Raw genomic sequence first — 13,874 nt, forward strand, 5'->3', positions numbered from 1 at the left:
ACAATTGTGTACATAAATGTGTTAATGCATGACAAACATTTTGTCTATTTGGTTCTATAAGCAGATCTTATTTTTTATTTATTTTTTGTTCAACCACAATGCTCTATAGCGACTCACAAACCAAATACAGGATTTACAGGATATTATTAAACCTGCTGTAATACAAATTAGAAAGATGGAAAGAAATGTAACATGACTGACATGGGAAAACTTTTCTGTAAAAATTATGAAAGGAGTCTTTAGTGTTAGAGCTTTTTTAACTTAAAATCTTCTGTTACAGTAAAGTTTTACAGATCTAGGGCTTTTCAGTATCTCTGTAACATTTCTTGTTTAATGGATGTCAAAAGAGAGAAAGAAAGAAATATTTAATAAGGAACTATAAACAGGTAAAAAAAAAAGGTTCCCTGGTGGTCTAGTGGTTAGGATACGGCGCTCTCACCGATGCGGCCCGGGTTCGATCCCCCGTCAAAGAACTAACCCCAGCCATTAGGGTTGCACAAGCCTTAGTGCCGGTCTCAAGCCCGGATAAATGGGGAGGGTTGCGTTAGGCAGGGCATCCAGCGTAAAAACATGCCAAATCAAACATGCGGATGGTCCCCTAATGGGAGAAGCTGAAAGAAAGTTTAACTATAAAGAGGTAAATATTTTTTTATATTCATTAGTAAATTACTTTAAATGAACTGTAATAATTGGCAAACCAGGTTGTTAAAAGAACGACACGGTCGTTATATTGATTACATCATCACTCCTTCTGAAATGTACACATGGTGCTAAGTTATCGTCCTCTTCTACTGTTGTTGAACCAATGAAACCCACATCAAAACTGAATAAATGCCTTATTTGTCAATGACTAATTTGTTCAGAGTCGGTAAAGCACTAGTTCAGACTCAACAGCAAGTCTCGCCAAATCAGTTATGTACAGTCTTCTACAAGGGTGTGGATGAAATTTTTTCAAGATCATTCACCAGATTCGTACACGAATGAAACAACACTACAAGAATACTAGACATTTTTTCCCTTTTTTAAAAAAATCCTTTTTGTCTTTACGTCCATAATTAAGTTCTTAAAAGAAAGCCAAGTAAGCTCCTCACTATCTTGCCAACCAAAAAACATAATACAGAGAACTTTTTATATATAATCCACTCTCAGGAACTCCTCTTCGGGGCTCTTTGTTGAAATGCACTGTGAGCTGCAGAAAGTCCTGAAGGCTTGACTTTATCTTTATTCATAGTGTGACGAATACAAATTCAAGCGTATAAATATTGAATACTTTCAGTACAGCGTACTGTAAGAATATACAATGACCTCCTTAATGCACCTTCTCAAGCAAAACAAATAGAGCTTATACTGTACGCCTCAGAGTTTTTTTTCTCTCGCTATAATACAAAGAGACATTGGGAAAACCGTGCGTGGTTGTTCCAGAGACATCTAGAGACATGAGAACAAAGGGAGTCTGCTGTGTACTTCAAAGTCGTCATACTGAGAGTAGGCTATAAAAAAAAAAATTACAACACTCACTGTCAGACCAGCGCATGGCATCGTCTAGCTGAGATGGAATCCCTTTCCATAGCGACGTATCCTTTGGGTATCCCTGGTCCATATGCCGCAGATGGTCGTCATAGCGCCAGTAATGGTTGTCCTTAAAGAAGTACGTCTTGTCATTGTGCATCCAGACGAAGGCAGCGTCGACACCCTCTATAGGCAGGCCGAAATCACTGATTAGCCGTGGGTAGCCTTCTTCCACAATGTTGTCCTTGAATACCCAATACTTCATTCCTAATGGAGATACAGAGAACTAGAATACGTTAGCACTAGGACACGTTAAACCTGAGAGTAGACATTGCTCGTTCACAAGTTACAATGGGAAAACAGAGGGATTTTATTTAAAATTAATTCGCAAATTACAACGATCACGGTTGCCAAAAAACTGTCAACATTCTGGCACTTGTCATGTTGCATGTTGGCCACTAGATGCCCCCGTTTTCATGCCTGTTGTCTTTTGTTTTACTGTTTATTATGTCATTGATGCCACCTGTGTCTGACTCCCCTGTGTATATTTAATTCACTGAAGTCCTCACAAACCTCATTTGGTCTTTGATGGGACTTTGTTTTTTTGTTGGTCATGTAAGCTTTTCTGTTTTTTTTTTTTATTCCCATGGCAGTTTTTTGTGTTTGCATTTTTCCTGTGTTTTTTTTTTTGTGCTATTATGCTGTTTGCATTTATGGACATTGGACTTTGCATCCCTCTTCCATAGCTCACTGATAGAGTATCTGACTTTTATAAATTCGAGTCCTGCCAATGGTTACATAGTATAGTTAAATAGTACCATTATATATGACATATTCACATAAATCAGTATTAGATCCAAATCCATGTTTTTTTTTAAAAACTGGAGTCATTACAGTAGTTAATAAAATTCAAAAACCAGACCTTTAAAAAAGACGATCTTATGGTCTCCAGGCCTCTCATACACAGCATCAATGCTATCCAGGTTGGCAGGTAGACCTCTCCAGAAGCGTTGGATTTGGGTTGGCCTCAAAGACACCAAGTGCCTATCCCGAGTCAGCCGCCAAAAATACTTCCCTAAAAAAAAAGAGTGCATGGATTTAACCCATTATTTCTTTATGCGGAGGTCTGTGTTCAGCGATCGGATGAAACAGGAAGTTTATTTGTACCATAAAAAATTTGTACCAATAGTGATTGACTGATTAGTGATTAATTTATCAAAACATCAGTTTATTTTACTAGAGCAACAACTTATCTCGACAGACGCTCCAAATAAATGAACATTCACATTAATAGCATTTGGCAGACGCTCCTATCCAGAGCACTGTACAGTTATCAGAGTTATACAGCTGAGAACTCGAAGGTTACAGGGCTTGTTTAAGAGCCCAGCAGCGCCAGATTGGTGGGATTTAAACTCATGTCCTTCTGATCGGAAGTCCAACATCTTATCCACTGTGCTACCACTTCCTAAATAAAAGTCAATACAGTGTTTATTATTCGAATTTTTTTCAGTCCTCCAAGTCAATGCTTTGCAACAATTAGAAGTAAAGCTGTATTTTTCAGGTTTTCCAATTAAAGTCTAGACGATAGAGGGTTATGTGACATGCCATTTGATTACATTTAAAACAGAGGAAAGAAAAGGGCGCATGAAAAAACGACTTAATAGCTGCTATAACGTAAGTGATAAAAGGATGTTTGATAACATTAAATGTAACTAAAAATGGATAAAATACAATGCGCCTTCATAACAATCGAAAGAAAATTGTTAAAGAAAAATAGGCAGCTATGTAATGGTAACTGTCAAGCATCACAATGACACACTTTCCTTTTTTTCAGTTTCTTTTATCAGCATGCCCTGTCATCTTTTATTCCTTCTATATCGCCTAACAATCGTTTCCAATTCACTGTCTGATCAGGTAAGCAAGAATGCACCGTGTGGCTACGTGTATCGATTGTGCTCCGGTCCCACAGTGCAAGTCTTTACCTTTAAAAAAAAAGGCCTCCCCTCGGATTTGAGCCACTGCATCGAACTGACTGGTACATCTGTCAGGGGCATCACGTGCTGGCCTGAGAGATGGAGAAAAAAAAGAGAATGAACAAATGAGGGAATAAAAATAAAAAAAACAACACACCAAAGAGCCCCCTGCTAGCTATCAGATGACAGTAAAAAATATACAGCTCTTTTTTTTTCTATTGATCTCCTGTACTATAAACAGAGCCCGGTGTGTGTAAGTGTGTGCAACTGTGCAGTCAATTGTGCATTCATTCCAAGCTTAATATATTTGCCCAGATTTGATTGATCAAAACGTAAAGGGAGATGATATCACCTGCTTGCAGAAAAGGGTTTTTGCATTCGTGCATTATCCCGTCGGCTTAATGTTTCGCCGATTCGTCGTGTTTGTTTTGCTAATGACGCGAAGATTTTTTGTCAGACGGCGCTCACTGTGCACCTTATTAACAGCTCTCTTTATTCGCAGCTTATTTCAAAAGCTCTCAGGGATAAAAATATAAAAGCTCTTCGTCCGGATAACTTTATTCACCCACCATCTGTAAAGATGGAGGAAAAAGAAAAAAACGAGGAACTGCAAGCCAGTCTCGACGGGCCGAGCGTCCACGGACGGTGAGACGACGATTAAACCTTGCTTTCGTTCTGGAGATGAAGAAACCTCCCCTCGGGAACACATTACACATGACTGTATTGAAATATTAAGAATGTACTTAGTGATTCTAGTGCTAATTTGTTGACTGGGGTTGTGTTTTGCATCATTCTCATAGGAAATTAATGGTTATCTGTTGCTCTGAACTCACAGAAAGAGATTGGTCGCACATTCACAATGCAGTTTAATAAGAGAAAATAATTAAACGATCGCAAACGGAAGCGATAGCTGCTTGTTTTCGGCTGTTCGCTCCCGATAAGAAAAGAACAAGGATTCATTTTCTTGTCCAACATTTTTCAGAAACCTCATATCAATCCAACATAGGAACAGTTGACCTAAAGGTCCGGAATGCAATGCAGCTATGCAAACCGGTTGTGCTGAATTATGTCTAGTCAGCAAGCTATGAGACGTCCTGGTTGCCAGTGGTGCTACAATAATATGATCATAGGATTTAAAACGGAATGTGAGTAATGTATAAAAAGGGTTCTAAAAATATATATTGCAGAATAAAACAAATGTGTATATCTATGCATATGTATGTAGATTTGTAAAGCTGCAGGTGGACTCACGGCACTGTGGATTTGTTTTCCGGCAGGTCCATTAAAACAGGCGGATCATCTGTATGAGACGAAGCATCAGGACGAGCTGTGTGGGAGACCGAGTCCCTTACACCTGAGAAAAAAGTCCCAAATCGTTTTCAAATTCCATATCCCTTATACTGTTACCTCGAAGGTAACACACACACACACACACACACACACACACACACACACACACACACACACACACACACTATGGACTCTCAGTTACTTGTTTGATAAGCTGCCGATTAATGAAGACATACTGTAACATTAAACCATATTTACTAACATAATAATTAGGACTATGCATGAAGCGATATACTGACGGTGTACTAGACTTCTTTTTAAATGTGTTTTCATGTTTGCCGTCTTCATATGCGTTCTATTTTTAATCTCTCCTATTTTGAATGATCCTGCTTTTATGTTAGACTGTATTATATCTGACAGCAAATAAATCAAACACACACTTTCCTTTTTTTTTACATTTAAAAGTCCTCATGTCGTTCTCATTGTCTGTTTAAAGACATTGTTCTTGATGCTTGTGAAAAACCTTGGAGGCATGAAGAACGTGTAGCAGTGATCTGCATGATATAAATGACCAACTTTGAATACTCTACGTATTGTATATTTTACATAATACATTATATATATTGTACGTATTGTATATTGTACATAATACATTTTATTTATATATATATATATATATATATATATAGTGTAGCTTTTTCTGGTGTTCATCAATCTATCTGTCTAATTTTCTGTTTTATATATATATGTACAGTACAGACCAAAAGTTTGGACACACCTGCTCATTCAAAGAGTTTTCTTTATTTTCATGACTATGAAAATTGTAGAGTCACACTGAAGGCATCAAAACTATGAATTAGCACATGTGGAATTATATACATAACAAAAAATTGAACTGAAAATATGTCATATTGTAGGTTCTTCAAAGTAGGCATCAAGAGAATGTCAAGAGTGTTCAAAGCAGTAATCTAAGCAAAAGGTGGCTACTTTGAAGAACCTACAATATGACATATTTTCAGTTCACTTTTTTGTTATGTATATAATTCCACATGTGTTAATTCATAGTTTTGATGCCTTCAGTGTGACTCTACAATTTTCATAGTCATGAAAATAAAGAGAACTCTTTGAATGAGAAGGTGTGTCCAAACTTTTGGTCTGTACTGTATATATATATATATATATAGACTCTGCCCCACTCTATTTTGTTCTGCCAGTGTTCTGACCCCAGCCATGAACTTTTTATACGCTTATTGGATTTCTCTAAATAAACACATCAGTCTTACTTTCCACAAAATCTGAGCACTCTTATAAACAAACAAACAAAAAAAACCCACACACAACTTCAGCCCCTTATTTAATAGAAAATACATGCACATTTGATTTACAGCTAATTTGATTTAGCTACTCGGCATGCTTTAGGAGCGTGTAATTACGCTTCGCAGAAATGATGAATTCTCTAATAACAAATGAATATCAGGAAAGACTGGACAGCATTATGGAAATCAAATTACACTAACTGATCGCCATTTGATCTCATTTGTTGCTGGCTGTATCAGCGTTTTTCGGTATCTTCGAGGCATTTGCCTAATCGGTGTGACTGATGTGGACAAACTTTTATCCGAAAACAAACTTTATCTGTCACATTCAATTATTTTAAAGAAATACAGAGCCTCAGACAACGGCAGGGGTTAATGGCTTAACCTGAGTTCACTGGAGGTCTCAGGATCTCGCAGCTCATCATCCATCCCAGCCAGTCTTAATGTTTTTTTTCTTACCCTCCCTCTATTTCTCTTCCTCATTTCCTCCCTTTCTCCTCCTGTCTGCCGATGGCTGGGTGCACAGTGGCATACTGAGTTGTGAGAGGTTTGGTCCGGGGCTCCGAGCCGGCCCATTAAATCCCAGAGTTCTCCTTCTGTCACAGCACTGCCATGTAATTACATCAATAATCCCTTAATATAAAGAAATCCGTTCCTCAGTCTTCCTTGCTATTGTCAGTTCTCGCATCTTGGGTCTAAATGTTTACGCATTCTCTGTGTTCTCTGGTGTTGTTCAAAGAACCAATAGACATATTTGTAAATGACAGTGAACAGCAGTTTCTATAGTGTTTGCAGCAGTATAATGGTTGTATCCTTCTTTCATGCTCATGTCTTTTTTAATGGTGAATATTCAACCAGTCTCACTCGGAATCTAGTGCAATGTCTAATAATTACTTTTTGGTCATGTCTTGATTTCAGTATATGAAGAGCGGAAACATTTTTAGGCAGCTCAGTTTGGTTGACTGTCTTTTACTCTCTCACTGATTGGATTACTGATCGGAATGTCGGGGGTTCAAGCCCCAGGTATCGCCAAGATGCCACTCTTGGGGTTTTAAGCATGGCCTTTAACCATCTGTGCTCCAGGGGCACTGTATCATGGGTGACCCTGTGCTCTGACCCCAGCTTCCTAACATTGCTGGGATATACGAAGAAAGAATTTCACAATGCTGTAATGTACATGTGACAAGTATAAAATAGTTCTTTTCTTTTTACTTTCTTTTTCTTTCTTTTATATCCCATGCCTTAGAATTTGGATATGTCTCCAAGATTATGTCTTGGTTTTGCTTTATGACCGATTATGTCGACAAGTTCTCCGCATTTCTGCATGTCTTTCTTTTCAGGGTTTCCCGGCTTTCTCTGTCCTCCCAAAACTATGCGAACAGATGGGTTGTGGACTCAAAAAGGGCAACACATTTACTCCGGCCCTCACCGATTTTACACATTACCTCTGTCACCAGAACAGGTGCAGGTGTTAAATGCTATCGGATGTGCCTGCTGAGAGGCTTCCCACAATACCCACTGATTACTGCAAATACTTATGGAGGACAAAAAGGTTAAAGATATATACAGTTGCAGGTGCAACAGTGTGGGCCTGTTTGAAAATGTTCTTATAACATCCATTTATCCATCAACTATAACAACGTGTGCTTCCCCTCCTGTAATAGCGCTTTGGTCTCTCATCAGTTTCAATGAGATTTAAGATTTATGCAAAGATGGGCACCTGTCTCGTGAGGTTTACTGCACAGTTTTTGAGAAAGGACATTTTGCCTTTGGTTCAAACAAGTTGAGGGAAGAGGGGAAAATGGAAAGGGTCAGAAGAGAGAAGAAAAGGAATGAAGAAAGAAGAGAAAGAATATTTGAGTAGCCGTTTTAGTTATTTTTTGAAGTACTGATTTTTCCTGAGGTAATAAATGCTAATAAATGCTGAGGTAATAAATATGAACGTATTGTATGTTTATATTATAGATTTCTATAAAGGCTTAATAGAAAGTCTTACCAGTTAAAAACCTAGGACCTTTAGCCAATGGAAAGATTTCCTGGTGCAAGTTTTTGTGTATAAATATGAAGAAAAAAGAAATTCAGCAGGGAGTAGGAGCAAGAGAGTTAAAAGGTAGAAGATACTGTATGAGTCAGAAAGAGAAAGAGAGGAAGCAAAACAGTAAAGCAAGTGACTGCTTATTCTCACCATAAAGCTGCCAGACTCGCACTTTGTCCTCATAAGGGAGATCGTACTTCAGCGGGTCTCCCACTGGCCCTTGGTAGTACGGACGCATGATGGACTCAATGGCAGACGTATGCGCGAGTCCAATGGCGTGGCCAAACTCGTGTACCGCCACAGCAAACAGGTCCATGCCGTGCGAATCTACAGAGACAAAGCAATCGCACTGTTTCAAGATTAAGATGTTTCGGTTGGCTGCACTTCAAAATGACCTCCCCGATGAACAAAGGGTAAGTCAGGACCCAGAATGGCCGAAATTGGAATGCAGTGTGCTCGGATTTGATGGCGAGGACACTGCCATGCTCTCGTCTCTCGGAAAATTCTTTATTCTTAAATTAATCTCCATAGTCAGAGCGTTGAGAAAAGTGCAATCAGACATAAATGGCTTTCATTAAGTGGGTTTAGGCATAGCAAGATCATTGGGCTATCAATAAAATGCAAGGGCAGACTAGATAAAAGAGTGTGTATCATATTATATTAACAAAATACCAAACGTTATTTAGATTGAGCAGATAAGGTGCTATAAATGATAAACATTTGTAAAAACACGTACAAATTGGAGGTACTGTTGTGTCCCCCCCCCGAAATTGCTTTCTGTAATTCGGAATGCACCAATGGAAAAACAGATACGAGGCTTGCAGGACAAAAATGTCGCCCAATGCATTTAAACCATTTATTCATTTATCCTTTGTCACTGCCCCCGTCAGGAGAGATGCTGGGCCTCACATCTTGGTCTTATCATAATCTTAGTCAATCATCGTTATCATCCTCATCATAACCAGTTTTCAGTTATCATCTTAGTCTAATGACCTGGAATGATGTAGCTCAGTTTTAGATCAGGTTTAGAGTTTGAATCCATAGAGCATATTTTCAGCATATTTTTTGCCTTTGTTTTTCCCCCTGTTGAGTTTTTCCTCTCACCATAATGGTAGGTTTCATTTAATTCAAGAAAAAAAATAATAAAAAATTTGGGTTTAGACAATGCCCACATCTGCTTCGCATTTAAATACGGATATAGATATGAATATTTGTAACACTAAGCATTAAAAAATGTCTGTTAAAATAAATCTGAAAATATCCTCAACTAAATGTGTATCTCGCATTTTGTTTGAGCTCTGGCATTCACTCAGCACAAAAGAGTAAATTTACCAAAGCTCTGGAAGTCACCTGGATGACTTACGGGCACAATGCAGGCTCTAATCTACAGGCAGGCACACTCCAAAAGGCAAACGCGTGACTGAAGACGTGCACTGACTCGAGAGTTTTATATAATGCTTCTTCTATCGAGACCTTCTGCATCTATTTGTGCGTGTCGGCGGCCCATGCTTCTCAAACGATCACTTGGCAGCGGTAACACTTTCGTCAGGATGATTCTCTGAGGAAGGAGATGCACAACTTGCCAGATGAAGGTGTCTCTGTTGGCAAAGATAGCGTCGTGTATAACAGATGATGATTAGGAAAGAGGTGTTTCACAGCAGCAGAGTTCTGACTGTTGCACTTTGCTATGGGAATTTGATGGAATATGGTAAATGCTTTTGTGTAGAAATTGAACAAAATTTATGAATATTAGCAGGAAGGAAAGAAAGAAAGAAAGAAAGAAAGAAAGAAAGAAAGAAAGAAAGAAAGAAAGAAAGAAAGAAAGGTGTAAAATGATGGATGTGTGTAAAGTGAAGACATGGGGTAATATGGGTAATACTAGAAGGAAGAAGCAAGAAAGCAAGGAAGGAAGGAAGGAAGGAAGGAAGGAAGGAAGGAAGGAAGGAAGGAAGGAAGAGAAATGTTCAGTTTTTTCTACAGAGAACCTGATATATAGTGGATTTTTTTCAAAGCATGGACATGAGGTAATATTTATGATTCCATACAAAAAAAAAAGAAAGAAAGAAAGAAAGAAAGAAAAGAAAAAAAAAGGGTTTACCTTTGCCACAGAGAATCTGATATAACAGTGAATGGATTTTACGTAATATTTATTATAATTATATATGAATGAATAAAATGATTAACAGAGAAAGAAAGAAAGAAAGAAAGAAAGAAAGAAAGAAAGAAAGAAAGAAAGAAAGAAAGAAAGAAAGAAAGAAAGAAAGAAAGAAAGAAAGAAAATCTGGTGTAAAATAATGGATGTGTGTAAAGTGAGAACATGGGGTCATATGGGTAATACTGGAAGGAAGAAGCAAGAAAGCCTAGAAGAAAGGAAGGAAGGAAGGAAGGAAGGAAGGAAGGAAGAAAGGAAGAAAGGAAGAAAGGAAGGAAGGAAGAGAAATGATAATATTTTTTTACAGAGAATCTGATATATAGTGGATGTTTTTCAAAGCATGGACATGTAGTAATATTTATGATTCTATACGAAAGAAAGAAAGAAAGAAAGAAAGAAAGAAAGAAAGAAAGAAAGAAAGAAAGAAAGAAAGAAAGAAAGAAAGAAAGAAAGAAAGAAAGAAAGTGCTACAGAGAATCAGATGTAACATGGTGGAACTTTTTCATGGAGGTCATCTATATTCTCACACTAGCAAATTAATCTGCTGCTCCTTTGTTGTTTATTCAACTATTATCAAAAATTAAACAACCACCTTGTTAACTCTTTGGCTCTTGTTTCACTAAACGCATCATCAATCTGTCCAAATGCATTGTTTCTCATATAACAGCTTGGTTAATGAAGCTTCTTCCGTTTTAAATACTGAAAGATCAAGTAATGTGAGTCCCATCCATTTAAAAGGTGGTCAGAAAAGTAGCCGAAACCCAAGCAGTAGTAGTGACAGCTATGTAATATGAGTGATAATGGATGAGCGTAATTTCTTCTACCCACTCTCTGGCTCAGTGTGCCTCACACACACGCATAGACACAACACAAATGAGCGGCTGGTGCCAAATTGCAAAAGTCATCAAAAAACACACCTGCTTAATGAGGCTTTTCTTTGGGCCGCAATCATCCGTCTGCATTAGTGAGCAACCGGAGAGATAATTAATAAAAGCTATTTGCATGCTGTCAAAAACAGTGCAACCATCCTGCCATTCTGCTTAACTGACCTACCGGAGCACGTCAAACCCGCACCATAGGGCACTCCCAGCTGCCACTCAATCGACGAGAAGCCACCTACCGGCTTAAATGGAGCGTTTAACATTAGGCACTTCTTCTCAAGCTCCTTTTCACTTCAGTAATTACGTACATTAGCAGATGGTCCTCATTGGGGGAAGGTTCTTATGTCCTGCCAAGAACAATATGCCCCAAAGATGTCCCACGAAAAGCACAGTGCTAAAGAAGGAAATGGGACTATTGTTTCAACATAGGTGGCATGGAGAGGCATTGCTGCCTTGCAACACTAATAGTCCCTAGTTGGAGCATGAATTTTGCAGGTTCTAGCCATGTCTGCATGGGCTTCCTCCGGGTTCCCAGGAACTAACTAGAATTCCATCCAGAATATGAGATCATAAAAAGTCGTCTGTGATTTCATTATGGACACATAATATTACAATTGCTGTTGCAATAAAGCGTTCGAGATGTTTTGAGTGGCACGTGGAAGAACATCACTGGAAGACGACGAGAGATCAGGAAGACCTTTAACGAGGTCAGCCCCCTAAAACGTCGAGACCATTCGGCAATTTACATTTGTGGCATTCAGCAGACGCTGAATGGGAATGGGAATGGGAAGTTCATTCCACCACATTGGTGCCAGAACAGAGGAGAGCCTTGAAGTATACTTACCTCTTACCCTGAGAGGTGGCACCAGCCGAGCAGTGCTGGAGGACCTCAGGCAGCGTGTTGCATTGCGAGGAGTGTGAACTTGTTATGAGGTAACTTGTGCACGATAATCGTCGAAGAACAATCCCCATAACCTCACTTCCGCACACACCCTACTCGCCAGATTTAGCTCCTGTAGACCCTGCCCTCTTCCCAAAGATCCAGCCCAAAAATCACTATGTTGACACCATTATGGAGATCCAGCAGGAATGGCAGAAGGTGCTTGACAAGCTTCGAAAAGAAGACTTCCAGGACGTATTTGAGAAGTGGTTAGAACGCTGGGAGCATTTTAATGCTATGTAAGGGGAATATTTTAAGGGGATAGTGTGCAAACTTAGATAAATAAAGTACTTTCTTGGAAAGCAGTGGTAGTCTCGAAACTTTTTGGTATGACCTCTTAACTTCAAGTCCCGAGTCCTGAGTCTTAGAGATTAGTTTATTTATTAGTTACATCACTAGTTTAATCTTTCTAGGGTGACTGTGTATTCTAAATGTTAACTACTCTGTTCTAGTGTATTATACACAACAATAAAGGTTTCAACATACCCCGTATATCATTAGAAATCAATTATGAACCTGAATGAGCCCAAACCAGCATCCGGTCCAGAGTGAATTTCAGAAGTGTCCCAGAGGTTTGTTTTTTAGTGCTGTATTTAAAATGGGGTGATATTTTTTTGTAGCGTTTTACTTAGAACTTTATACGTTTCCTCCAAAAGGCAACATCACTTATGACTCAATTTTTTGCAACATCTCATGCTTGACGTTTTTGGTTTCAGGTATTGTTTAATAACTTAGAACGTTGTGTGAACAACTTTGTAAATACATTTGAAAGCAAGTCATTTATTAAAACAAATGGTTTTCTTTGTTCTTTTTTTTTTTTTTTTTTTTTTTTATATCTAAGGAACATTATTTAATTATATCAACTTTAGAAAAACCTGTCAAATATTTACTGACTGTTCTGATACTATTCTCTATTAGTTCCCAGACTGTTGCGAGATCTCTAATTCACAGTAGGCTCACAACAAACATCCTTTTATCACACGCAGGAACTGCTTGAATTTACAGTTACCAAATATGAGCAGATTATTAGAAATGAACAGATATTGTCTCATCATCACACAAAAACAAACACAATGCTCTTTTTCCTTTAACCCTTTAAGGACAAGGAAAAAAGGCTTGAGGAGGAGGTTTTTAGGTTTACACGGGCACGGCAAAGACCACATTCATTAACGTGCACGTATACCGTTCATTTATTCATTCTTAGTAAATGCCTGGTCAGAATCTTAGCAGTTTAAATTAGACTCCTGGTTTGTTCACTCTTTGGGAAATAGAGCTTTCAAAAGAAGGAAGGAAGGAAGGAAGGAAGGAAGGAAGGAAGGAAGGAAGGAAGGAAGGAAGGAAGGAAGGAAGGAAAGAAAGAAGGAAAGAAAGATAGAAAGAAAGAAAGAAAGAAAGAAAGAAAGAAAGAAAGAAAGAAAGAAAGAAAGAAAGAAAGAAAGAAAGAAAGAAAGAAAGAAAGAAGGAAGCAGACCTTCCAAAGAAAGAAAGGAAAGAAGGAAGAAAGAAAGGAATAATACTTTCCAAGGAATGAAAGAAAGGATGGAATAGAGGAAGGATGGAATTAACAAATTAGACATTCCAAAGGAAGGAAGGAAGGAAGGAAGGAAGGAAGGAAGGAAGGAAGGAAGGAAGGAAGGAAGGAAGGAAGGAAGGGAAAAAAAGGAAGGAATGAACGAAGAAAGGGAGGAAGGAAGGAAGGATGGTAGGAAGGAAGGAAGGAAGGAGTACTTCCAATATAAGGAAGAAAGAAAGGAATAATACTTTAAAAGAAATGGAAG

At 38.3% G+C, this 13,874-nt stretch overlaps 1 protein-coding gene across 2 annotated transcripts in view; it reads right to left on the reverse strand.

The window, feature by feature from the left end:
* Positions 1-13,874, reverse strand: part of mmp17a (matrix metallopeptidase 17a) — a 93,228-nt gene that overhangs the window by 8,798 nt on the left and 70,556 nt on the right. For both annotated transcript variants that reach the window (XM_083564124.1, XM_083564125.1), the window contains exons 5-9: positions 8,274-8,450; positions 4,734-4,836; positions 3,492-3,574; positions 2,432-2,584; positions 1,519-1,776 (exon numbers count right to left, since the gene is read on the reverse strand). In XM_083564124.1, the coding sequence (XP_083420250.1) occupies positions 1,519-1,776; positions 2,432-2,584; positions 3,492-3,574; positions 4,734-4,836; positions 8,274-8,450 (774 nt within the window). The remainder of the gene's footprint in view (positions 1-1,518; positions 1,777-2,431; positions 2,585-3,491; positions 3,575-4,733; positions 4,837-8,273; positions 8,451-13,874) is intronic.

Source organism: Silurus aristotelis (assembly GCF_946808225.1).
Source record: "Silurus aristotelis genome assembly, chromosome: 16".
Lineage (NCBI taxonomy): Eukaryota > Metazoa > Chordata > Actinopteri > Siluriformes > Siluridae > Silurus > Silurus aristotelis.